At 38.1% G+C, this 26,410-nt stretch overlaps 1 protein-coding gene and 1 long non-coding RNA gene across 4 annotated transcripts in view; one reads left to right on the top strand and one right to left on the bottom strand.

Annotated features, from left to right (window-relative positions):
- The window catches only part of LOC144617244 (uncharacterized), a 35,761-nt gene extending 27,839 nt beyond the window's left edge, over positions 1 to 7,922 (bottom strand). The window contains exons 1-2 of the long non-coding RNA XR_013557568.2: positions 7,621 to 7,922; positions 4,118 to 4,171 (exon numbers count right to left, since the gene is read on the bottom strand). This is a non-coding gene — a long non-coding RNA (uncharacterized LOC144617244). The remainder of the gene's footprint in view (positions 1 to 4,117; positions 4,172 to 7,620) is intronic.
- The window catches only part of PATJ (PATJ crumbs cell polarity complex component), a 361,686-nt gene that overhangs the window by 96,962 nt on the left and 238,314 nt on the right, over positions 1 to 26,410 (top strand). For all 3 annotated transcript variants that reach the window (XM_078451845.2, XM_078451844.2, XM_078451846.2), the window contains exons 18-22: positions 5,211 to 5,420; positions 10,855 to 10,974; positions 12,776 to 13,171; positions 19,635 to 19,758; positions 25,118 to 25,292. In XM_078451845.2, the coding sequence (XP_078307971.2) occupies positions 5,211 to 5,420; positions 10,855 to 10,974; positions 12,776 to 13,171; positions 19,635 to 19,758; positions 25,118 to 25,292 (1,025 nt within the window). The remainder of the gene's footprint in view (positions 1 to 5,210; positions 5,421 to 10,854; positions 10,975 to 12,775; positions 13,172 to 19,634; positions 19,759 to 25,117; positions 25,293 to 26,410) is intronic.

Raw genomic sequence — 26,410 nt, 5'->3', positions numbered from 1 at the left:
CTCTACATTCTCTGCTAACTTCATCAACTAGGTACTGATATATAAACCTGTAGTGGCCAAGTGTCATACGTAAGGGCCTCAGTTTACACACTTTGGCAAGGTAATAAATATATCTTCTATCAATTTGCCTTCTTTCAGTACTAATTCGTTTGGCAAGTACTTGAAGGTAGGGAAGCTGCATCACTTAGTGGCTAAGAGTGTAAACCCTGGAACTTTACCAGCTGGTTTAAATTCTGCCTCTGCCATTTCTCAACTGTGCGCCTTGGGTACTTTTCCTCTGTCTTAGTTTTCTCATCCTGAAAGTAGGGATAATAATGGTACTTACCTCATGGTGGTGTGAAGGTTAATAAATGAATTCTAGTAAGATTCCTAGAACATTCCTGGCATAGCAAATACTCAGTAAGTGCTAACCATTGTTGTTCCTATTCATATATGACAGGATGTGGCCTTTGCCTTTGACTTAACAGTCCAGTGAGGAGAGAGAAGGTAAATAGTTTGCCATTCAATATTTCAACTACTATTCAGTACCTTCCATATGGCATTCACTTTAGTAGGTCCTGGAAATAAAGCAGCTAATAAGTAAACACACCCTCACTCTCATGAAGCTTATTTTTAATAGATAAGACAGTTAAAATAATTTCTGAAAAATGCCAGAAGTGTTATAATAGAGAAAATGCAAGGTGCCATGGATACATCTAACAAGCAGGAGACCCAACTTATTTTAAGAGATATGGGACAATAAGGAAAACTATATTATGACAAATGCTGTATGGAAGTCCTCTTCTAGAATTAGGGGATCACAAGAGGAGAAAGTCAGGGAAGGCTTCCCATTGGTGGAAACACTTGAGTGGACTCTGATGGTGAAAAGGTAGATAAGTGGCAGTGGAGCAGGGAAAGTATTCCTGGCAGATGGAATGGTTTGTCGGATGTCAGGCAACGTATCAAAGCATTTCACAGTCGCTGGATTTCAGTAGTTCTGTATCTTTGGGACGATGTGCGAAGCAAATGGAAATGGGCAGTCTCACGTGTAGGGAGAGCGATAGGAGCCTAGACTCCTCTGCACATCTGAAGGAATTGCTCTCACAAGCAGTTAAGACATGGTCCGAAGGCAACTGGGTGTCACTGAAGTGTTTCAAATAGAGAAGAAATTATGACCACATTTTAAATTTAATTTTTATTTATTTTTAAAAATATTTATGTTTGAGGGGGAGAGAGAGCAAGAGCAAGTGAGGAAGGGAGGGGCAGAGAGAGGAGGACAGAGGATCCAGAGCAGGCTCCACATTGACAGCAGACAGCCCCATGCAGGACTCAAACTCACAAACTGCAAGATCACGACCTGAGCCGCAGCCAGACGCTAACCAACTGACCACCCAGGCGCCCCTCATCACATTTTTATTGTTAAAGATCATTCTTTTATTTCTGTGGAAAATAAACTGATGGGAGCAAGAGTGGAGACAGTGAGACAAACAGTTGCAGAGGCAAGAAATAATGAGAAGCTGAACCAACTTAGTTGTGGCGGAAATGGAGAGAAAGTGTCAGGTAGAAGAGATAGAAGTTCAAATTGACATGCCTTAGCTAGCAACTCAGTGGAGGGGTTAGGGGAGAGGGATTAAGTGAGTGCTTGGGTAAATGGTAATGCGAGTCAGGGATTATGGGAGGAGAGAAGTCTGTCAACTTGGATTTCCCCCAACATGGAAACATCCTGTGTTTATAACATCAAACATTAGCATCACTTCAAGAAACCTCAAAAATTCTTATGTGCACTTTTCTTCAGGCAGGCACAGTGATTGTATGCACTTAATGAGACCGGGTATTTGGATTCTCGGGATTTCATTGCTAAATAGTGAGAAGAATTCAAGTCAGATCTCCTGTCTTGGTCTGGCATTCTGAGGGAAGTTAGCTGTCCTTAACTGATTGTCAGAGTTTGCTAATATTTTTAAGAGCTGTAGGGGACAAATTTCATAAATGGTTAAGTTGAAGCAAGCATATGGAATACTGTTATAATGTGTATAATAATATAAGGCTTTTGAAGAAAGAAGAACAAAATCCTTCAGAAGAGAGTAGTTGTCATAGTAAAAGATGCTGTTTCTTGTGTTCTGTGATTGGTCTTTAGTGCCCTCTATTGACTGCTTAGTCTAAAACAATGTCTTGATTTTGGAAGACCATGTTCCTTGCAGTGTTATTTACCAAAATAGGAAGAATCAGAGGTTTTAAAATTATGATAAATGGTCATAAGAACTGATGGGAACTTAAAAAAATTTTACATGGGGTCTCAAAGTTGGGTAGAGGTCTTTAGAAACAACCGTTATAACATTTTGTTTGCTACAACATGGGTATGATACTGTGGGCTAGATTTTTCAGAATACAGACCTTTCTGATGATGAGTAGCCTAAATCGGGCTGGTTTTTAAGCATTTTTAATGCAGCGAAGCCTCAAGGACAGCAGTCACCCCAGTAGGCAGTAGCAGCTGCTGTTTTTCCATAGGGCGGCTGCTGCATGTGATGCCCCATGAAAGGAAATGACTGTTACTCATTAAAGCAACTTCATTCGGCTACATAGGAAATCACACAGTTAGAAAAGTCATCACAGAAAATGAAATAGTGATTATGCATAATGGGGCATCTTCAGAAATGGATGGCTTTTCTTTTTTTTTTTTTTTTTTTTTTTTTTTTAATGACAAAGACACTGCCATTGGGTTCACTCCTCCAGGAAAAGCAGTGGTAGATTGGACTTAGTGTTCAGAATAACTAGAAGTCTAAGCCTGAATAAATTTTAGTAAGGAAGCATACCTGGTACTAGCTTGAGGTCTAAAGAAGACTGCGCTTTGTATAAATGAATGCTCACCACGACTTTTCTGTAATAAGGCAAATGTGTTAATCATTCTATTTCTATGATTTCCTGGTTAATCTTTCTTTCAAATGTTTCTGATTATCATTTCAGCTGGTTGCATTTTGAAAACCTGTTCACCCAGTTGAGGTTAAAAATAGTACTTTCTGATTTGGTGTTCTGTGACTCTGCAAGAGATTGCTCACACCAACCTAGTGAAATCACTTATTTGCTTTTGGTATATTTTACTGTTGCAGTTTTCCCTAAGAAAGTTTAGTAATTATTAAAATGAAGTAATGCTAGCTGCTTTCTGGGCATTTCATGAGAGGAATATGCTATTATGTAGTTTCCCTTCCCCCCTAATAAAAAAGCCTTTCATCATAAACTGACATCCTAAATGAAGGACATAATTGTACAGCTTATTTATTAGTGTGTCAGACTTAAAATGTAATGGTTTCATATTTCAGAATGAAAAGTGTGTTGTGATTCATGGTTGCCGGTGACAAAACAGACAGCTCTTTTATATCTGCACTGATTGCCTGCTGATATACCACTGTACTTTTTTTTTTTTTTTGTTCTTTTCTCTTCTCTTCCTATGCAATAGCTCCCTCTACTTGAAAATATTGGTGTAATTATAGTTTAGCACTATGTACTTTATTAGTGAGTACTCATGACTATTTTTACTTTCAGTCCTTTTCCTATATATGAGGTGTTCTACATCAGGGCATGTTAGAAATTTACCAAGAGTATCTTGACCTTGGAGCAGAAAAGCAAGGTTAAGGAGGGTAATGACAGTTATGTTTGAAGGCATTTTTTCAAGGAATTAGCTGTGTGGCTTTTGTTGATTTAAACATGATATATTTGGTTAAAGTTCCATATAGTACTTGAAAATGAACTCTGATGTCCAAAGCACAGAGGTATGGAAAACTGGATCAGAACACTTCAAAAGAACCATCAGTCATATCAAACTGACAAAGCCTGGAACTTGGCAAATTCTCACTTTGCTAATTCCTGAGCCTTCTGATTCTAACACAAAACATGACAGTTTCTCTTGTATTTGTCAGGAAGGGTTCAACAGTAGTAGAATCTCATGTTACTACATCTTGACTTTATGGAATAGTATGTGCATTATGAAACTGTAGAAACAAAATAGACAAGTGTCATGATTGGGATTTATTTTTTCTCTGTAGTACCATTATTTTAAAGTGGGGCAAGTGGCAGAGCCTGATGGTCTAGAGTAAGAACCTAGGAGCCAGACTGGCTGAGTTTGAATCCTAGCTCTGCTACTTACCACATGGGTAATCTTGGCAAGTTTCCTGAACTTTCTGAGCCTTAGTTTCCTCATCTGTAAAAACAGAGACAAGTGTTAGTGTAAAGCACTTTGAATAGAGCCTGGCACATAGTAAGTGTTGTATATGAGTGTCCGATAAAATAAAAAAATAATGGACTATAAACTGGTTATTAACCAAATGTATTTATTGAATGTCAACATTATCTTTAGTGCTGCTTAATAAAAAGAAAAACGGGGCCTTCCCAGTAGATGGGAGAGATTTTCACCTTGGTTTTGTTGACAAAGTGACGCTCATTTTCTTATATCAGAATAGTTCTCACCTAGGGGTCCCTATATCATGTTATAGATTATAAATTATAATTATGTTATTTTTAATTTTTTTTAACATTTATTTATTTTTGAGAGACAGGGAACACACAGAGGAGGGGCAGAGAGAGAGGGAGACACAGAATCTGAATCGGCTCCAGGTTCTGAGCTGTCAGCACAGAGCCCGATGCGGGGCTCGAACTCACAAGCTGTGAGACCATAACCTGGGCTGAAGTCGGATGCCTAACTGACTGAGCCACCCAGGCGCCCCATAACTATGTTATTTTCAAAATACTTTTGTCATGCAGTTGGATATTCCATGGATTCCATGTCTGTTTTGAACTTCGTTGATTTAACAGGAGGATTTTATACTGGTGCAATACATAAAAATGAAGTATCATTTACCATAGTACACTTCTCTTAAAGCGTATTTATTGCCCAAGAGCAGACTTGTCTTTAGTCTATAATATGGACGCTTGAGGATGTCAGAGAATCTTACTCAACTGTCCATAGATTTGTGGTCCAACAAAATAGCAGTTTTCAAAAGTTTAAAGAAGAAATTTGTATGTATTGAACCCTCAGATATGTAACTGAAATTGTTAGGACTATGTTTCCACCTTGATAGAAGCTGATATTTGTGTGGATGTATAGAACAATATTTTAACAGAAGAATTTGGAAGACTATCACCAGAATGCTGGACACTTATAATAAATAGTCAAATGAGAATCATGAATACATGTATTTTCAGAAATGCACTCATTGTTTCTTCTTTACTTGATCCTTTAGGACCCTTTGGATCCCACACGATCAGTGATTGTGATCCGTTCCCTGGTGGCAGATGGTGTTGCAGAAAGAACAGGAGAACTCTTACCTGGAGACCGCCTGGTTTCAGTCAACGAATACTCTTTGGAGAACACCACACTTGCTGAAGCCGTGGAAGTGTTGAAAGCCGTACCACCAGGCATTGTACGCCTTGGCATCTGTAAGCCCTTGGTGGTGAGTGTTCAATTGTGTTACTATAGGAAGTGATAATAGTGTAATAGTTGAGAACATGGTTTTGGAGACAGATGCACCTGCTTTCAAATCCCTGTTCCACTGCTTACTCTCTGTGTATCCTAGGACAAATTTCTTATGTCCTTGACTTAAAAAATTAGCAACATAATGTCTACCTCGTAAGATTTGGGGGGACTAAAGATTATGTTCATTAAGTGCTTAGCACATTACATAAATAGTAGCTGCTAACGTTACTAGTCCTCCTACCACTTTTACTATTATTTTTAGCTTTATGCTTTTAGCACAGATCTGTAAGTTCTCATCACATTCCTTATGATATAAATTAAAATCTGTGCATTTTAACTTTTCACTTGGGAATGATGTTGAGATGTCATGATAAGTTGAAATCCAAGTAACTATATCGTTTTAACATACAGATTTGAGATTTTAATCCACTTTTCTGCCCATCAAAGTGCCTCATAACCCCTAGGATCTAGAAGTCTATGTGGCCAAGTCATCTTTAAGTGCTCTTTCTGCATAATCTTCTTTTTGGGTGGCGGGCATATGGAGCCCAACATGGGGCTTGAACTCACGATCCTGAGATCAAGACTTGAGCTGAGATCAAGAGTTGGATGCTTAACCGACTGAGTCACCCAGGCACCCCTTTCTGTTTAATCTTTTTTTTTTTTATGTTTATTTTTATTTTGAGAGAGAGACAGACAGACAGAGACAGTGTGTGAGCGGGGGAGGGGTAGAGAGAGAGGGAGACACAGAGTCTGAAGCAACCTCCAGGCTCCGAGCTGTCAGCACAGAGCCTGATGTGGGCTTGAACTCCACAAGCCACAAGATCATGACCTGAGCTGAAGTTGGATGCTCAACCAACTGAGCCACGCAGGCACCCCACTTACTGTTTAATCTTTCGTATGGGGTCAGATTAGTGTTTATGACTGAGGGCCACATTACAGTTAGGGTGCTTTTGAGGTTCCCCAATTAACAAAATACTTCAAGATAATTTTCAAGCAGTATGAAAATATTATTGAGTGCTTACCATGTGTCAGTATATTAAACCCTTTATATGCATTAACTAATTTAATGCTCTTGGCAACTTGAAGAGGTAGTTCTTATTACCCTCATTAGAGATGAGCCTATCAATACACAGAGAATTGAGCATCTTATCCATAGTGATGTAACTAGTAAGAGACAGAGTATAAAGTCAGCAAGGTGGCCTCAGACCCTGCACTGTTAGCCACAGTGCTATATATTTAACTTGTTGCTACCTTGGTTTGCATAGCTTGTCTGAAACAGACAGATGGTCTTCATAGAGTGCCAGGACTGGATTTTAAGAAACCTGGACTCTGTTTCTAGCTTTCTTATGAGTTAGCCTAGTGGGTTTCACCTCAAAGATATGTAATATATTTAATCACCTGGGAGGTGGTTAAAATGCAGTTTTCCAGGTCCTACCCTCAGAGATTTTCTTCTAGTCATTGTGATGGCTATTTAGGGATCTGCCTTTTCAGTGAATCACCCATGTAATTCTGACGCTGAATTTCACACTTTGAGAAACATCATACTAGGAATTTGATGATAGGTACACCACTCTTCTTCCCTGAGCCTATTTTTTCATTTCTGAAAAGACTGAACAATCCTAGAGAACTCCTAATATCTTTAAGAAATACATCGATATACTACATGAGTATGTTAACATACTACATGTGTCCATAAGTATAGGTAGATACAGATATGTTCATATATAGATATAGATTCCTGTATTTATGTACTGGGGAACCTCATGGCCTTCATGAATTTCCCATAAAGATGCCGGTATATTATACTATCCAGCACTCCAAATACTTCAAAATGGAGTATAGCACACAGCTAATCAAGTTCTCGACTTTGTATTGCATATTTGCTGTTTGACTGTTGCCGTAGCCAACACCATGAGATGCCTGGTTTGATTTCTGGACAAATTAAGTTGGTGGGGGGGAGGAGTGTGATATTTTTATGTGGGCTCTCATCTTCTTGGTATTCTCATTGTGGGGGGGGCGGAATTTCATATAGATTTTACCCGATGATTATTTGTCTAGTTGTTTGGGCTGCCAGAGGAATTCCCAAACTATTTATGTCCTAGAGGACTTGGACGGCGTGACTTTACTGTGAAGCAGTTTAAGGGAAGTGTCAGATATAAAAAAGAGAACTTAGTTACCAGTTGGGTGTGGATTCCTGTGCTGCTCCTGGCAGAGGTAGGGCTGCAGAGATTTCAGGATATCAGAGCCACATTCTGATAGGGTTTTGGAATGTAGTAATTGTGACGTAGACCTTTGCCTAGGCTTTTCCCTGTGAGTAGAAGTCTTCCAGGATACCTGGGAGCGGGAAGCCCCAAAAGGGATGAGGAGAAAGGTCACTTTCAGGATGGCAAAAAATTCTTAGTGGAACGACCATTGATTCCTTCTTTAACATCTGGGCACTTTTAGCAAAACTGTTTGCTCACGAGCTGTAAATAGTGATGTGTGGATCTTCTCTGAGGTCTCTTTCTCTCTTGTCCACTTGGTGGTCACTTACCTGATCACGTAAAGTTTACTGAGCTTTCAACTCAGTCCTCCGCAGAAGTGGGGTAGAGAGTGTGAAGAAGGTGGCCCAAAGTCAGCTTGGGGCAGAAAGACTATGAATATATAAAAGTTAAGAGAACGTGACTTTTTTTTATTAAGTCATATATAGGTATACATTATACAAATATAACATATTTATATATTTTCATGTTAACTGAATGGGACTTATTTTTTCATTTTTTTAACGTTATTTATTTAAAAAAATTTTTTTAATGTTTATTTATTTTTGAGAGAGACAGAACGTGAGCAGGGACAGGGCAGAAACAGAGGGAGACACAGAATCCAAAGCAGGCTCCAGGCTCTGAGGTGCCAGCACAGAGCCCAACGTGGGGCTTGAACCCACAAACCATGAGATCGTGACCTGAGCTGAAGTCATATGCTTAACCGACTGAGCCACCCAGGCTCCCCTAACATTTATTTTTGAGAGAGAGACAGAGCGCAAGCAGGGGAGGGGCAGAGAAAGAGGGAGACAGAATCTGAAGCAGGTTCCAGGCTCTGAGCTGTTAGCACAGAGCCTGATATGGGCTCGAACTCACAAACCGTGAGATTATGACCCAGAGCTTAACTGACTGAGTCACTCAGGTGCCCCCTGATACATTTCTTAATATTAAGGTCCTTTTTTTAGTAAGGACCTTACTTACTAGTAAGTGATGTAGTAAGTGATGTTTTTAATTTAAGAAATACTTTTTTTTCCCCTGTAAACATAGTATGTCTCTTTATTTAATCAGATCTTCTTTTACAGTTTTCTCCTTAAATGTTCTGTGCAGTGTTTTTCAAATTTAATTCTGAGATGATTTACTGAGTTTTCCCCCTTTGTGAATGATGTCTTGTTTTCTATTACATTTTTATTAAATTAGCTACTACTGAGTGGCGGTAATGATACTGACTTGGTAATTTGATCTTCTGACAACCTTGTGAAACTTCCGTTTGTTACTCTGTTGAATTTTCCCTCTTTAAAAAAATTATCATTTCGGGGGCACCTGGGTGGCTCAGTTGGTTGAGCGTCCGACTTTGGCTCAGGTCATGATCTCACTGTTCGTGATTTTGAGCCCCACGTCGGGCTCACTGCTGTCAGCACAGAGCCCACTTCCCTGTCCACCTCTCTCTGCCCCTCCTCCACTCATGCTCTCACTCTCAAAAATAAATAACCATTAAACATTTTTTTTTAATTTTTTTTCTCATGGTGAGTGCACTCTTAATCCCCTTCACCTACCCACCTCCCCTACCACCCCCGGCAACCATCAGTTTGTTTTCTATACTTAAGAGTCTGTTTCTTGGTTTGTCTCTCTCTCTCTCTCTTTTTTTCCCCTTTGCTCGTTTGTTTCTTAAATTCCATCTCACTCATAGGAGTGAGATCATATGGTGTCTTTTCTCTGACTTATTTTGCTTAGCATTGTACTCTCTAGCTCTGTCCATGTTGTTGCAAATGGCAAGATTTCATTCTTTTTAAATGGCTGAGTAATATTCCATTGTCCATATATACCACATCTTCTTTATCCATTCATCTATTGATGGACACTTGGGCTGCTTCCATAATTTGGCTATTGTAAATAATGCTGCAATAAACATAAGAGTGCATATATCTTTGCAAACTAGTGTTTTCATATTCTTTGAATAAATGCCCACTAGTGAAATTACTAGATCATGTGATATTTCTTTTTAAATTTTTGAGAAACCTCCATACTGTTTTCCACAGTGGCTACCCCGGTCCACATTCCCATCAACAGTGCACAAGGGTTCTTTTTTCTCCACATCCTTGCCAACACTTGTTGTTCCTTGTGTTTTTGATTTTAGCCCTTCTGACAGGTGTGAGGTGATATTTCTTTGTAGTTTTGATTTGCATATCTCTGATGATGCATGATGTTGAGCATCATTTCATATGTCTGTTGGCCATCTGGAAGTCTTCTTTATAGAAATGTCTGTTCTGCCCATTTTTTAATTGGATTATTTGATTTTTGAGTATTGAGTTGTATCAGTTCTTTATGTATTTTGTATACTAACCCTTTATCAGATATGTCATTTGCAAATATCTTTTCCCATTCTGTAGGTGGCGTTTAGTTTTGTTGATTGTTTCTTTTGCTGTGCAGAAACTTTATTTTGATGTCCCAATGGTTTATTTTTGCTTTTATTTCCCTTGCCTCAAGAGGCCTATAGAAAAATATTGCTATGACTGATGTCACGGGCAGAGAAATTACTGCCTGTACTCTCTTTAAGGATTTTTATGGTTTCAGGTCTGATGCTTAGGACTTTAATCCATTTTGAGTTTAATGAAAGAAAGCAGTCAAGTTTCATTCTTTTGTATGTAGTGTAGGGAATACTTAAAAAGAAAACAAGAATTTGAGAAGCTTTGACCTGAATATGGTTTTCTGTTTAATTATTAAAGTTCGTTCTAATGATATAATTTGCATAAAGTTTATTGTGTCCTTGCATTTAATGGAAAGATGAGAATTAATCTGAAGAGAGTTCAAAACTAAGGTATTTTCTTGGTTATGAAAGTGCTTCTTTAGTTGCCAGAGGTGAGGACTGGTGGGCAAGATGGGTGAAGGTGGCCAAAAGATACAAACTTCCAGTTATAAATAAGTCTTGTGGATGTAATATACAGCATAGTGACTACAGTTAACAATACCATATTGTATATTTGAAAGTTGCCGATGTAACCAAACTTATTGTGATAATCATTTTGCAAAATATACATATATCGAATTATTATGTTGTACGTTTAATGGATACAGTGTTTAATGTTATATGTCAATAAAAAATAGCTTCAGAGTTGACAAAAACTTGTCTTCAATTGTGCATAAAAAAACAAAAAAAATTGCTTCTATTTTCAGGAAGATGATAAAGAGGGAGAAAGTCATTATATTTTACATTCAAACAGAAATGAAGACAAGACTGAACTTTCAGAAACAATTCATGATATAAATTCATCTTTAATACTCGAAGCACCCCAGGTATTTAGTAAATTGATTTCCTATTTGAATGGTTTATTGTGAGCTAACATTGCTATAAAAAAGAAGACAAGAGCTTGTTCTCACTCTCTAGGCTAAAGAGATTCAAATTAAATGATCCTCCTCTCTTTTTAATTTTTTTAAGATGAAATGGTTTCCCTCTTGTATGACATTGGCCTCATAATTAACATAGGCCAGATATGAGTCATTTTCAAAGCACAAACATATCTGATTTTGTATCGCTAATATACTCTTAAATATTTGAGGGTAGAACATATGTTTGAAAATAGACCTGCATTTAAAATGCTGTAGAAAACAGAGCTATTCCAAAGGACTTCTCATTCAGTACTTTCTAAAGAAAAGTTATTTAGTCAAAACCATCATTATGCTTTAATTTTAGGAAGTATATTTTGAAGCTTTTCCTTTTTTATTCTTAAAATGAATTGTGCTTATTTTGCTCTTTGCAGGTAGAGAATGGTGTATGGTTTTGCTTTACTTGATAGCAACCATCTGGTGATATTTTTTGCATAATTTATTGACAGTGTCTCAAACTGATGTTTATTTCTTTACATATTTTTTTAATGTTTATTTTTGATGTGGGGGGAGGGGCAGAGAGAAAGGGAGACAGAGAATGTGAAGCAGGCTCTAGGCTCCAAGCTGCCAGCACAGAGGCCAACGTGGGGCTCGAACCCACAAACTGCAAGCTCATGACCTGAGCTGAAGTCGGAGACACTTAACCGACTGAACCACCCAGGCGCCCCTGATGTTTATTTCTATACTGTACATTGTGGGTTTTTTAGTGTCAACATTTTTTGTTAAAATTTCATAAGTATATGACTTCTTTAAATATACCCTGTAAATACACCTTTAAAAAAATTAACTAGGTTGCTGTATTTGATACGCTATAATAATATAAAGGTGGGAAGTAGTGATTCATCCCATGAATTTATATTTGATAATATTTAATGAATAGGTCTCCAAATAGGAAATGTCACTGATCTCTCAGGAGGAATTGGGCCTCATTGTGGTCAGCACTCTGAGGATTCTCCAGGGTTAGGTTAGAGGCTCAGCAAACCCATACATTTCTCAGGCATTACCTGGGAATTCAACAAAGTTTCTGCACATATGTGACTATTTAGTTTCAGTTGCATGTACTTGATCTTCTAATTAGTAAAATATAAATTAATTAGAAAGCATTCTATATTCATTCCTTTTTGCCATGTAATTTCAGTACAGATGAAAAAATTACATGTCTGTTACATAGGCATATTATAAAATAGTCATACTCAAAGTAGTTGAGACCTACTTCCCATATCTTTAGTTTATGGAGAATGCTTTTTGATAATTTCAATAGCCATAATTTATTTTGAATTAGCTAAGCTTGAAAATCCTGACTTTTTAAGTTTTTGCTTTCTTAGGGAATAGAATGATGTGTATCTATATTTATGTACTACTTTTCTCTGAGATGAATGAGTTAAATATTCATGTAGCAGTTAACAAAATTCTTATTTCTGATTGAGAAGTTTTAGGTGGTTAATGTGTAACGAACCTTTTAGAATAGTCATTCACCTTGCCAGTGGCAGATTTCTGCCTCTTAACTGTTTGTCCCTTTCCTGCTTTGAGGGTTGTGTGGGAGTGAGCATTTATTTCTCCTCCTTTGTGATGGAGAGCCGTTCAAGTTAACTGTGGCTGGGCATGGAATGTAGTCACTGTGGTTCTGTCACGGGTTAACCTTCCAGTTAATGTATAGAGTGCCGCTTTAAAGGAGGGGGAATTCAAATTATTTTGCAACTTTTATTTACAGGGATTTAGAGATGAACCCTATTATAAAGAGGAACTTGTAGATGAGCCGTTCCTAGATTTGGGGAAGACTTTCCAGTCCCAACAAAAAGAGATAGACAACAGCAAGGAGGCCTGGGAGATGCGTGAATTTCTGACTCCCAGGTTGCAAGAGATGGGGGAAGAAAGAGAGATGCTTGTGGATGAAGAATATGAGCTGTATCAAGATCGCTTTCAGTCCATGGACTTGTATGCCTCTTCGCACCTTCAAGAGGCTGCTCCTGTTCCCTCCGTGAAGGAACTTCATTTTGGCACACAGTGGTTACATGACAGTGAACCACCTGAGCTTCAAGAAGCAAGGTCCATGATGAGTATCTATTCCCAGGAAACACAGCAGTATGGCTACAGCGCTGAAAACATGGTAAGGGTTGAGAACAGATCTTCCACATCCCCCCATTCTGTTCCCCTCCCTCCCTATCCCTGTTGCTAAGTCCTGTGCATTTCAAAAAAAAAAAAAATGTAATGGAAAAGGTAATTTTTGTAATTAATCATTTTTCCAAGATACACTGTACTGTGTATTACTGTAAGTATAAACTCATCTTTTCTGTATTATATAACTTCTAGTGAGAGTCAGTAGGCTGCAGTTGCCTTTTATAGTGGTTTATAGTGGTTTTTGCCTTGATTTTTTTAGTGATTTATTTCTCTAGATTATCCATTTCAAAAAAGAGCTATTTGGCCATTTGTGATTTTTTATCTCTCAGAGAAACACAGCGTTGTATTTCTCACATAGTATTTATCAGGGAAAAATCAAGGCAAAATTAATTAAAGATCTCTTGTTTATGTCTTGCTTACCCACACTGTTCTGTGTTATGTGTCATACTAAATAGAAGGTCACTGAACTCTAAAAAATTATCTTTACATTTGTGATACTACCTGTTTTCAACTTGACAGGAAAGCATTATATTTCAATAGGTTTGCCTTTGCTATTAGATAACCAATAAACTTTATTTTTATAAAATTAGAGTTAACTGGTCACCAATTGGAATCTTTCATTAGGGACATTTTTTAATGTTTTGGTTTGTTCATTTCATGCTGAAGATTAATTTCCAGGTGAATGAAAAGAAACTTATTATATAGGGATATTTAAAAGGCCACTTAGCAATATGTTTAGGTACAGTGCACTGTTCCCCTCACGGAGGTCAGCCACTTTCTTGCAGTGCTGTGGGGAGTGGGCCTTTCTTTGCTCTATTACAGGGCTCATAAGGCTGGTTTTTGTGCTCCCTCCTCCTTCAAACCTATCTTCCTTTCTCCCCTTTTGCAAACGCTATGGGTCCTTCTGCTATTCAAGGTGCTCTGCAAGCTGTATTTATGGACCCTAGAGGATTACCCATGATATAGGACTCTGGGAAGCCTACCAGAGAACAGATATTTTAAGATTATGTGAATAATACCTGGATATAGGAAGAAGTAACAGAGAATCACCTGGTGTGTTGCCATTGACATTGGTGCTTTCTTTCCTTGCTGGTCCTGTTCCTATACCCCTAAGTACTTGAACTCAAACAGAATATCCAGTTATGTGGAACAAATTCTAATCACAGACTAGTTAATGTTCACAAATAGTCACTTGTGGCTTTATTCTATAAGGAGAATTTTCTATTTACCCAAATACAAGGCAACCTGAAAAAGAGGCCCATTTTTATGTATAAATTTTTAGGGTTCTAGATGAAATAGTCAAAGCTACATTCACAATATTTACATCATAAATTTAAACATTCACATTTTAAACACTGTCAAATGTTAAATTTTTTTGCTTATTCTTACATTTAATGGCAATTTTATTTGGATTTATTTGGATTCTTTCAACACATATTGAATGTCCATATTTCCATTACCACTAGAATCACTTTTTGGTCATTTAACACAGATTTCTGGATACACCATCTTAATTTTCATCTAAGTTGTTTGAGATACAGTTGCTTTTTTTTAAAGTTTATTTTATTATTTTGAGAGAGGGAGTGCAAATGGGGGAGGGACAGAGAGAGAGAATCCCAAGCAGCCTCCATACTGCCAGCACAGAGCCTGATGTGGGGCTCCATCTCACTATCTGTCAGATCACGACCTGTGCTGGCTGAAGCCAAGAGGATGCTTAGCAGACTGAGCCACCCAGCACCCCATGATACAGTAATTTTTGAATCCATACTATCAGTCAAAATTTTATCCTGATCTCAACTACTCATTTGCAAGGCAGTAGGCTTTAAAAGAATTCCATTCGTAAGCACATAGCAATGATCTTCACAATACAACCACTTACTCTGTTGTTTGTTAAATTACTATTTGAAACGCTGGTTTATAACAACATTCAGTGCTCACAGTTTGAAAGGCATGCATTCTAATTACTGAATCTCTGTTAAATTTCCTAGCTTCCTTTTTATTTTCCATTTCTGATTCTGTGAGGTGACCTCTGTAAACCCTCTAAAGTGGCATTGATTAAAATTGTTTCAGACCTAATGTGTCTAGTCTGCACAAAATTTTATTTTCTTTAAATAATTATATGTTCTTGTTTGGGGCATTAACTCTTTTCCTCCCTTTCTAGACTCCACAATGATGACAGTGTTGGGGAGGGACAGTTTTTTTTCCTCTAACCTCATTGGTTTTGTGGCTGGGCCGTGGAAATTAAGCTGATGAAAGATTGGCAAAAGGAAAACAATTTATTAACAAGTGTGGCATGCACACAAGCAGAAGAAACTCAGTGATGAATAACTCAAAGGGGTGCTTAGAACTCGGGCTTACATGGCATTTTAACAAAGAACAACACATTTCTAGAGAAGTAACAAGACAAAGGAAAAGGAGTTTAGGTTTTAGGGTCAGAGCTGTAGGAAGGTAAATATAAGGGGGAAATTGATGGAAGATAAGGGCTGTTTTGTTATGTATGTTTCTCTTAGTGCCATCTCTTAGCAGAATAAAATCTAGCGTCCTCTCTAGTGATCAAGAATCAGGGGAAGATAGCTTTTCTGTGTGTGCTGTTTCTCATTTGTCTTCCTCTCAAAATAATCCTTATGCCAAAGTGGCATGTTTTTGATAGAATATTCTGATTCTCTATAGCAGTTACACACATAAGATCAGGATGGGCTTGAATCTTTATTTACCCTCCTCTCAGAAATATACTCCTGTGATGAAAATTTATCATCTAATATTACAATCCCTGAGTAGATTGTTAAAACATTTGATTATTTTATAAATATATAATTCTCAATACTCTTGTTTAGAGAGTGCCCTCCAGAAGGGTAGAGGAACATTATCATTTCTGTCTTTATTGTAATATCCATTTTGGGGTACAGACGTAACTATATTTGTAGTACCTGCTACTTAAGTTTACCTTTCTCTATCACTCATTTCTCCATTTTAATTGAAGGGTGAAACCATCAAGATTTACAGATCTGTTTTTTTATTTTTAGTTGTAGTAAAATATACATCCTAGTAGTCCCTGTGGTTTCCCTTTCACAATACCGTTACCTGCGGTCACCTGAGGTCTGGAAACAGATGATCCTCCTTCCAACAGTGTCAGAAGGTCACTAGGTAGCCTAACATGTGCCTACACCATTCACCTCGCTATTTGTCACTTAGGCATTTTATCATCTCACATCATCATCCTAAAAAGAAGGGTGACTACAGTACAGTAAGATATTTTGAGAGAGAAAGAGACCACATTTACATAACTCTTATTGGAATATATTCTATTTCTTTATTAGTTATTGTTAATCTCTTACTGTGCCTGATTTATAAATTAAACTTTTATCATAGGTATGCGTGTATATGAAAAAAACAGTATATACAGGGTATAGTGCTATCTTTGGTTTCAGGCATCCACTGGGGGTCTTGGAATGTGTCCACCACAGATAAGGAGGGGATACTGAACATAAAATACACCATTTTAATCATTCTAGGTTTACAGTTCCAGTAGCATTAAATATACTTTCATTATTGTACAATCATTATCACCATCCATCTCCAGAACTTTTTCATCTTCCCAGATTAAAAGTCTGTACCCATTAAACAGTGACTGTCCATTCTTCCCTTCTCTCATCCCCTGGCAACAAACTATAGTTCTACTTTCTTTCTCTAAGAATTTGACTCAGTATCTCATATAAGTGGAATCATACAGTATTTGTCCTCTTGTGTGGGGCTTATTTAGCATAATGCCTTCCAGTTTCATCCACATCATATGTGTTGGAATTTTCTCCCTTTGTAAGGCTGAATAACATTCCATTGTATGTATATACCACAATTTGTTTACTCCTTCATCCCTTGATTAACATCTGGGTTTCTACCTAAGGCTATTACGAATAATACTGCTGCAAACACTGGTATACAGTATCTATTCAAATAACTGTTTTAAATTTTTTTGGGTATTTCCCCAGATGCAACATTGCATATGGCAATTCATATGGTAATTCTATGTTTAATTTTTTGAGTTGCCACCATCCTGTTTTCCACAGTAGCTGTATCATTTTACGTTCCCACCAACAGTGCACAAATTTTCCAGTTTTTCCACGTGCCTGCCAATACCTGTTTTCTGTTTGTTTGTTTGTTTGTTTAACGTTTTATTTATTTTTGAGACAGGGAGAGACAGAGCATGAACAGGGGAGGGTCAGAGAGAGGGAGATACAGAATCTGAACAGGCTCCAGGCTCTGAGCTGTCAGCACAGAGCCTGACGCGGGGCTCGAACTCATGGACCGCGAGATCATGACCTGAGCCAAAGTGGGCCGCTTAACCGACTGAGCCACCCAGGCGCCCCTGTTTTTGTTTTTTTAAATAGGTCCCAAGTAGTATCTTATTGTGTTTTTTTTTTAATTTTTTTAATGTTTATTTATATTTGAGTGAGAGAGATAGTGCACAAGCAGGGGAGGGGCAGGGAGAGAGACGGAGACAGAATATTAAGTAGGCTCCAGGCTCTGAGCTGTCAGCACAGAGCCCAATGCAGGGTTCAAACTCACGAACCGTGAGATCATGACCTGAGCCAAAGTTGGACGCTTAGCTGACTGTGCCACTCAGGCATCCCTTATTGTGGTTTTGATTTGCATTTTTCTAATTATTAAGAAAAGTTGAGCAACTTTTCATGTGTTCATTGGCCACCCGCTGAAGAAATGTCCACATTTTTTGCCCCTTTTTAGAAGATCTGATTCTTGGGGCACCTGGGTGGCTCTTTCAGTTAAGTGTCCAGCTTTGGCTCAGATCATGATCTTGTGATCTGTGGGATCGAGCCCTGTGTCAGGCTCTGTGCTGACAGCTTAGAGCCTGGTGCCTGTTTCAGATTCTGTTTCTCCCTCTCTCTCTGCCCCTCCCCTGCTCACACTCTGTCTCTCTCTCAAATAAAAAACATTAAAAAATAAATAAATAAAAATAAAATATCTGACTCTTGCCTGAGGATTAATTACCTAAGACGAATTGTATGTTTTTTTATTTTCTTCTCTATTTAGAAAAACTTTTTTTTCCGGGGCACCTGCATGGCTCAGTCAGTCAAGCGTCTGACTTCACCTCAGGTCATGATCTCACAGTCCGTGAGTTCGAGCCCTGTGTCGCACTCTGTGCTGACAGCTCAGACCCTGGAGGCTCCTTCGGATTCTGTATCTCCCTCTCTCTCTCTCTACCCCTCCCCCACTCATGCTCTGTCTGTCTCAAAAATACACATTAAAAAAATTTTTTTTCATAAAACTTTTTTTTCCTAAAGATCTAACCCTCTTACATTGAAATTCAGATTCAGATATCAATTCTCTTATTCCTCATATAGTTGCCATAAACTTTTTAAAATAAGTCCCAAATTGCTATCAAATATAAATATTCAGTGCTTACTATTTCCTCCTTATTCCCTTCTCTAAGAAATTCTTATTTTATTCTAGGCAACTAGATAGTTGTATCTCCTTTCTCACCCCAATTTAATATTTGAGTTGAATATCTCCATTAAATATCTGATACAGTTCTATACTTAGCTTTATTCATAATCTGTATGGAAAAAGCTAGCAGTATTTGGTTCACCAGTTTATGAGAGATCCTTCTCATACCATTGAGGTCTGACCAATATAACATAATGAAAAAAAATGGGGACCCTGTAAAAGATGTCATTCATGTTTCAGTTTTGAACAAGCTAAATTTCCAACAGAGAATGACATAGGTGTTACTTGTCTTAAATGAATTGCAGTATATCCCTATGGTGGCCCTAACATTGTCATTTAATTTTATGCTTATAAAAGTTTTTAAAATATGATAAAATATTTCAGCGAAAATCATATGTTCTGGAAGGTTGTAACTTTGGGAAACCAGAGAAGACATGTATCAAAGGAAGACAACTGGAAAATGCAAAAATGTGCTTATCTGTAGGTTTTAGGTTTGGGTAGCTGATGTTTGCCAGGCAGATAAAGGTGTTAGGGAGGGTAAAGCAAGAGCTCAGAGCTGTGAAAATCCACCAGTTGGTTTGGGATTGTCAGTGAAGCTATTGAGGTTGTGCTCCAACATACTCTATGAGTTAGTGTGTGTCAGCCATTGACCTTGCTTGACTGGATAGATCTTTATTCTTATACCTTTGTGATTGTTTACTTAAATCCACTCATTAATGTTTATAAAACAATTTTTTTGTGAAAAAATCCAGTGTAAAAAAAAAAAAAAAAAAGAAAAAACTATTAGCCTAATAGTACTAAAAAACTATTAGTACTCTTGCGGAGATTAAGTTACCAGCATTCATTACTGCTTACCATTGCATAAACCACTACTTGAGGAGGCCTGTTTGCAGGGCCAGTTTTCCGCAATCATTATCTGGTTTGAACAACATTATGCTGTACCTCATTTTATCACGAAGTACTAATACATTTCTGTCTTTCTTCCTCTCAAGATGAAAGAAAATTTTGGCATCGGTTCCCTACCCTCCATGCCCTCATCTGAAGGAAGCAGTCAACAAGGCAGATTTGATGATCTGGAAAATCTTAATTCATTAACACAAAGCAGTCTGGATTTAGGTTTGTGGTTTTTGTTTCTCATAAACACACATTACATTATTTTGCAATCTTTCAGCTTTGTTTTTATAGACGATAAGTCTTACTGTCCTATTTTCATTCATAATGATGCAAATTTAAATGTTTATTAATCTGCTTCAGAATATCTGGAAGAATAAACCTGGCTCATATTTCAACATAGAACTTAAGATTCTCTTTTCCGAAAGGGCTATATTTTCAATGCCTGATTTTGCTTTTTATAAGCAGTGTGGATTAAAACTAAAACTAGTACCTTACGTGCTAAGTTTGAAATAAGTCTCTACTAATATATATTAAAACCTCTGATGCTATTAAGTGATACTGTTAGCTCATTGAATGAGGTTGTTAAATATTAATAAAGAGAGTCATATTTTAAACATTTATGAAACATTTTTATAGCCATATATTATGGTCAATTTTGGTGCATTAATAACTTAGTTTCCATTAAAGAATCCTAAAAGTATAGTGCCTCTCCTTGCCTACCCCCAATATTGACTCTTACATAATTTTGAAAACTCGACTGTGAAAAATAATTTTTCTTCATCCAACACTGAAATATCAGAGGCTGTTATACTATTGAGATCCCTAGGTGAGACCGTTAAGTTCTTTCACAGCACTGGGATTTATAGAGCCATTGTTCAGGATTTATGCTGTCCTTCATGTGTTATGACTCTGCTTATAGGAAAAGTCTTTCTCTGGACAATTCTCATGTTGTATGGTAATACATTGGAGGGGATGGAGTGCATTATAGAAAGCCATGTAATGGTTTTTATGAATTCAGCATTCTGTTGAGTAAAATCCAGAGAATGGAGTCATTAGCAGTGAAGATTCAAGTCCTCTCTGAGATGATAAATAGTTGTCAGTTCGGAGTCAAAACAGAGCATGGGTAGTTAATTTTGAATATCTAAGATTTGATGAGTTTACCCAGTTTTTCATGACGTATAACCGATTATGACTAGGATAAAAATGGGACTTTTCCCCCCAAAAGTGTTCCATTAAACTGTTTTAAATTTTTTTATCACATTTCCATAGTCCTTTAAGTACTTAGAGAAGATTTACTGCACAAATGAATGAATAATTGAATTAATAGGCCATATCTGTTTGATTGCCATTGATACTTTATAGCAATGTCATTACTATTTTGGACCAGATGATTCTTTATGGTGGAGAGCTGACCTGTGCTTGGTAGAATGTTAATAGCTTCCCTGCCTTCTAACTCTGATGCCAGTGGTACTCACATTGCCAGGCCTGATCAAAATCACATGTCTTCAGACACTGCCAGATGTCCCCTGGGTGGGAGGGGGGGGGCAGAGTTGAGAATCACTCACTGCTCTACACTGTCAGGATTGAAAGGATAAACTGGCTATATGGGGTGGGTGTTTGTGGGGAAGAGCAGCAGAGTTGGGAAGAAGACAGAGAAGGTAGTTCCTCTTGAGCTCTGCTCTGTGTATTATCTAAATGGCTCCAAAATTACTTCTGACTTCTACTGGCTCTCGAAGTTTTCCAGGGCTGCTGTAGCAAATTGTCGCAAACTTGGTGGCTTAAAACAACAGATATTAATTCTCTCACTGTTCTCAAGGCCCAAAGCCCTAAGTCAAGGTGCTGTGCTCCCTCTGAAGGCCCTAGGGAATTATCTGTTCTTTTCCTCTTCCGGCTTCTGGTGGCTCCAGCCTTCTTTGGCTTGTGGCTGCATCACTGTTATGTGTGCCTCTGTCTTCACACGGCTCTCTTCTCTTGACCTGTGTCTTCTATTCTTTGTCTCCTATAGGGACATCTGTCATTGGATTTAGGGCCCACTTGGGTAATCCAGGATGGTCTAATCTCATGATACTTAAATGTATCTGCAAAGACCTCTTTTCCGAATAAGGTCACATTGACAAGTTCTCTGACTTGGATGTATCTTTTAGAGAGGTCCCCCCATTATGCCCTCTACTCTGCCTCAGTCTGATACTTTACAAGGATCTGGAAATTTATTTTTTTAGAGATTATAGCTTTGGGAATGAAGTTAAACTTGTATATCTTAGATCTATCCTCACTGGAAATACATTCATAACCACATGCTTTTAGGAAAAAATTTTGAAAGCCTCTAGAATGCCATGTGGCAGGCATGACTATTTGGATTAATGCTAACTGTGGGTAGGCTGAGAAATTATTAATACAGAGTCGATACAGGTTTCAGCAGCATACATATTGAATTTATTCTAGTCAGAGTTTGATTTTGCTCTTGAGATCCTTTCCAGCAAAGGGCTGACGCTTTTAGTCCCACGTCCCTCTGTACAAAGCAGGTACCCTGCTCTGTCACCAGGCAATCCCGCCAGCTTCTCCTAAGTAAACTCCCCTGGGCTAAGTATTCGCTAAGCCCTCTTTCAAATCTGTAACTCTTTGACCTCTTTATTAGTATCAGACAGTTTTAGGTTTATCTCTGAACAATTAAATTTCTTTTTCTGAGCAATAAATTTAAAAATTATTTTTGAGAGGGGCGCCTGGGTGGCACAGTCAGTTAAGCGTCCGACTTCGGCTCAGGTCATGATCTCACAGTCTGTGAGTTTGAGCCCCACATTGGGCTCTGTGCTGACAGCATAGAGCCTGGAGTCTGCTTCAGATTCTGTCTCCTTTCTGCCCCTCCACTGCTCACGCTTTGTCTCTCTCTCTCTCTCAAAAATAAACATCAAAAAAAAAATTATTTTTGAGAACCTTATATGTGAAGAGCTATTCTTGACCCTATATTTAGTCCAACATTATGTAGCTTCTAAGAGCCTTTACTCTTCATGGGCTGTGAAAATAAACCTATAATGAGCATAATTAGTAAGGTAAAGCTTACAAGATAAATTCCAAATCAATAACACATTTAGTATTACAGCATTTCAAAAGGTTTCTGACAGAAGGTAGTTCTAATTCCTAATCTTTGACTGCCCCTGTCTGGATGGTGTCCCCAGGGAACCCTGGATGATGCTCTGTCATTGCACTCAAGGGTCAGGCACACATACTCATTTGCATGCCTACCTCTTCCTATAAATTAAGCTTCTGGAGGGCAAGGCTTGTATCTGATTTTTGTTACCGTAATAGGTGCTCAAGAAATATTTGTTGAATGAGAGAGTGAAATGCTGCTCATGTGTGGCTATTCAACAGCATTGCAACCCCCAGCCCTCCCTCCCTCTGGCAGTGGCCAAGTTATACAATAACCCACCCTCCTCTCTACTTGGATTCTCGTTGCCTTTATTTTGTTGACCATTCTGTTCTTGCTCCTTACCAAGTATAAACCTTTTGAAAGTCTCCCCCATTCCTCTCCTATAAACATTAACCTCCATTTGTCCAGGAAAATTTTTTTTAGCTTCTTTGTTTTTCTAACCTTTGTGCTCCTATTATGGCCCTTCCCTAACAACTGCATAGGTCCTCGAGGACTTGATTTGTTTTATGGGCTCTGGGAACTGCAGTGCACTTGGCGAACAGCTCTGTAAAGTGTGAGTGTGTCACGCACTGTGACAGATGAGAAATGCGTGCCTGAGCACCAGCACCCAGGGTCCATGGAGGAGGAGTGGGGCAAAGGGCACGGCAGCCTTTCTGTGGAACAGGTAATGAAAAGTTTTAAACAAACTGCAGCAACCTATGAAACCCAATGCCATAATTTAACAGTCTGCTTTTACCAGTGTGGGTGGATGAGAACCAGCTCTGCAAATAAAGCCAGTTCCCTCTTCTTAACACTGGTTTCTGGCCATTCCGGCCAGAATCTAGTCCCACCCCTGGTCCCTCCTCAGTGGGGAAGAGGCAGACAGGCCAAGCTAGAACTCTCTGGCATCGAGATGGATTAGAGTGCTTTGCAGGAATGGAGGCCCCAGAGAATAGGAGTGAAGGGTGCATAGGGATGGGGGACAGACCCTGAGACTTCTTTAACACAACCTGAGCATTAAAGTTAAATTCACTCCGTCTTCGGATTCTGTTGCATTACCAACTGATTAGACCCCAGTTCCAAAGTTTCTAGACAAGATAAAAAGCAGTAGTAGTGAGTTTACTAGAAAATTTGTTCATTATGAAGAAATGGAAAGAGTTGAGGTAATGCTTATAGGAAAAGTTTTAGGATAATACCTATATCTTTTAGAAATAATTTGTGATTTTCTGATTAGGCAGAGCTCCAAAACATACTATAAATGTGTGGATTTAAGGAAGACATTTGATCACAATTCATCATATTTGTAATATGCTCGAGAAGGATTGGCTGAGAATCGGGTGTATCCTAAGAGTGATTAATAGACCTATGCCAGTAAGGGTCCTATGAGTCATAGGACTCTATGCACAACTCTGCCCCAGTTATTCTTTTTTTCAGGAAATGTGGAAGTAACACAGATGGCATGTCAGGTAAACTTGCACATTCCATTTGGCAAAATTCCTTAACTTGAATTTCTCCATCTATAAAATAACAGTTGTTAGTGTCTTTTCTAACTCATAGTTTGACACGAGAATTAAATAGGTAACAAATGTAAAAGAATTATGAAATTTGTAAACAAAGCCCCTTTAAAAATCTGTTTTCTTAACCTGATGAGTACCGGGTGATGTATGGAGTTGTTGAATCACTGTATTGTATACCTGAACCAATATAACAATGTGTGTTAACTACACTGGAATTAAAATTAAAACATTTTTTGATGTAAGATTTTTTATTTGGTTATTTGTCATTCTGTGAAGTTATTTTGTGTGCGTGATGAGGACTTCTAAGATCTATTCTCTTAAGTAACTTTCAAATATGCAATATAATATTTCTTTAATGGTTGTTTACTTTTGAGAGAGAGAGTGTGTGTGTGTGTGTGTGTGTGTGTGTATGGCGAGGGGCAGAGGGAGAAGGAGACACAGAATCCGAAGCATGCTCAAGACTCTGAGCTGTTCAAGTCCAGCATGGGACTTGAACTCACAAAATGTGAGATCATGACCTAAGCTGAAGTCAGATCCTCAACCGACTGAGCCATCCAGGCACCCCTTATTTATTTATTTATTTATTTATTTATTTATTTATTTATTTTTTAATAAGTGAAATGCAGGAGTGCCTGCAGTTGGGACAGCTGAGGTTGATAAGGGAAAATGTGTAGTGAGATTAGAATACCATCATTAAGGGGATTCTTTTGATAAAATATTTATATTGCTAAAATGTCCTCTTTTCAGTAAGGCCATGTGTGAAATGCAACTCTCTTTCACTGAGGAGTCCCTGTCCTCCTTCCTTCCTTCATTTTTCACCATCTGACATATTAAACATTTTACTTAATAAGTTTTCTACCTAGAAAAGACCTATCTGTTGAATGAATGAAGGCTAAATGAAAGCATCTTGTGTTCACTATCATCTGGGTTTGCTGTGTAGGTATGATGATTCCAGATGATGCCCAAGGTCCTGGCTTGCTTGTTGAACTTCCTGCTGTGGCTCAAAGAAGGGAGCAAGAAGATTTGCCTTTATATCAACTCCCCAGGACTCGAGTTGTTTCCAAGACCTCGGCATACACAGGAACACTGTCTTCTAGATATACCACTGATGCATGGTATGATACCATTTATCTTTGTTTTCACATTATAAAGTAGTCTGGTTTTTTTGCTCTTATAAAAAAATGCCCCGTAGTAGACAATTACTAAGAGATTAGGAGTTTCACAACATAAGCAAGACATACAGACAAATTAAGGAGGGAGTGGATTTAAGAGAGAATTTGTTGGAATTGGTGACTAATAACGTGTGTCAGGGTGAGAGGACATAGTTGAGGGTGACTTGTGTCTCTGGATTCGGACAATAAATGCATTGCAGTGCCATTAATTCTTTAACAAGACTGTAGGAGCAGAGGAAGCAAACTCAGTGTCCAATGATAGATGAATGGATAGAGAAAATGTGGTGTATAAGAAAGGATTAAGTGCTGCCGTTTTCAACAATATGGATGGACTTAGAGGGTGTCATGCTAAATGAGGGAGGTCGAACAGTGAAAGACAAGTGCCATACGATTTCACTTATATGTGGAATCTAAAAAGACAAAACAAACGAACAAACAGAAACTGTCTCCTAAACACCGAGAACAAACTGGAGCGGAGGGGAGGGGAGGTGGATGGATGAAATAGGTGAAGGGGATTAAGAGTCACAGACTTCCAGTTATAAACTAAAGTCACAGAGACAAGTATAGCATAAGGAATGTAGTTAATATAATTTTTATGATGACAGGTGGTAGCTACACTTACGGTGAGCGTTTCGCAATGTATAGAACCACTGAATCACTGTGTTACACACCTGAAACCGATATAACATTGTATGTTATACTTTAATTAAAAAAAAAAAAGTTTATAGGAGCATGAACAGGTTGTAAGGGAAAACGAATTGAGTGTGGGACAAGACAAAGGTTCCAGTATCCATAGGACAACAAAGCGAAGTGGAATCAATTAGGTGTGTGATTCTGGGGATTCATGTTGGTATCTATCCTGATGTTAATAATTGGGAGCAAGATCAAGTGTAGGTGAAACTGCTAGATTTGAATAGTCATCCAGGGTAAGCTCAAATACTAAGAAGAGCATGGGACCAAAATTAGAGTCTTGCAGAGCAGCAATATCACAAGTAAGAATGGAGGCAGAAAATAGTGAAATGGAATGAACAAAATGTCAGAGGAAATTAAACCTAGAGGTT

The sequence above is a fragment of the Panthera onca genome, chromosome C1 (assembly GCF_046562875.1).
Source record: "Panthera onca isolate mPanOnc1 chromosome C1, mPanOnc1 haplotype 2, whole genome shotgun sequence".
Lineage (NCBI taxonomy): Eukaryota > Metazoa > Chordata > Mammalia > Carnivora > Felidae > Panthera > Panthera onca.
The sequence above is the reverse complement of the archived record's forward strand: the minus strand, read 5'-3'. Positions and strand labels throughout refer to the sequence as shown.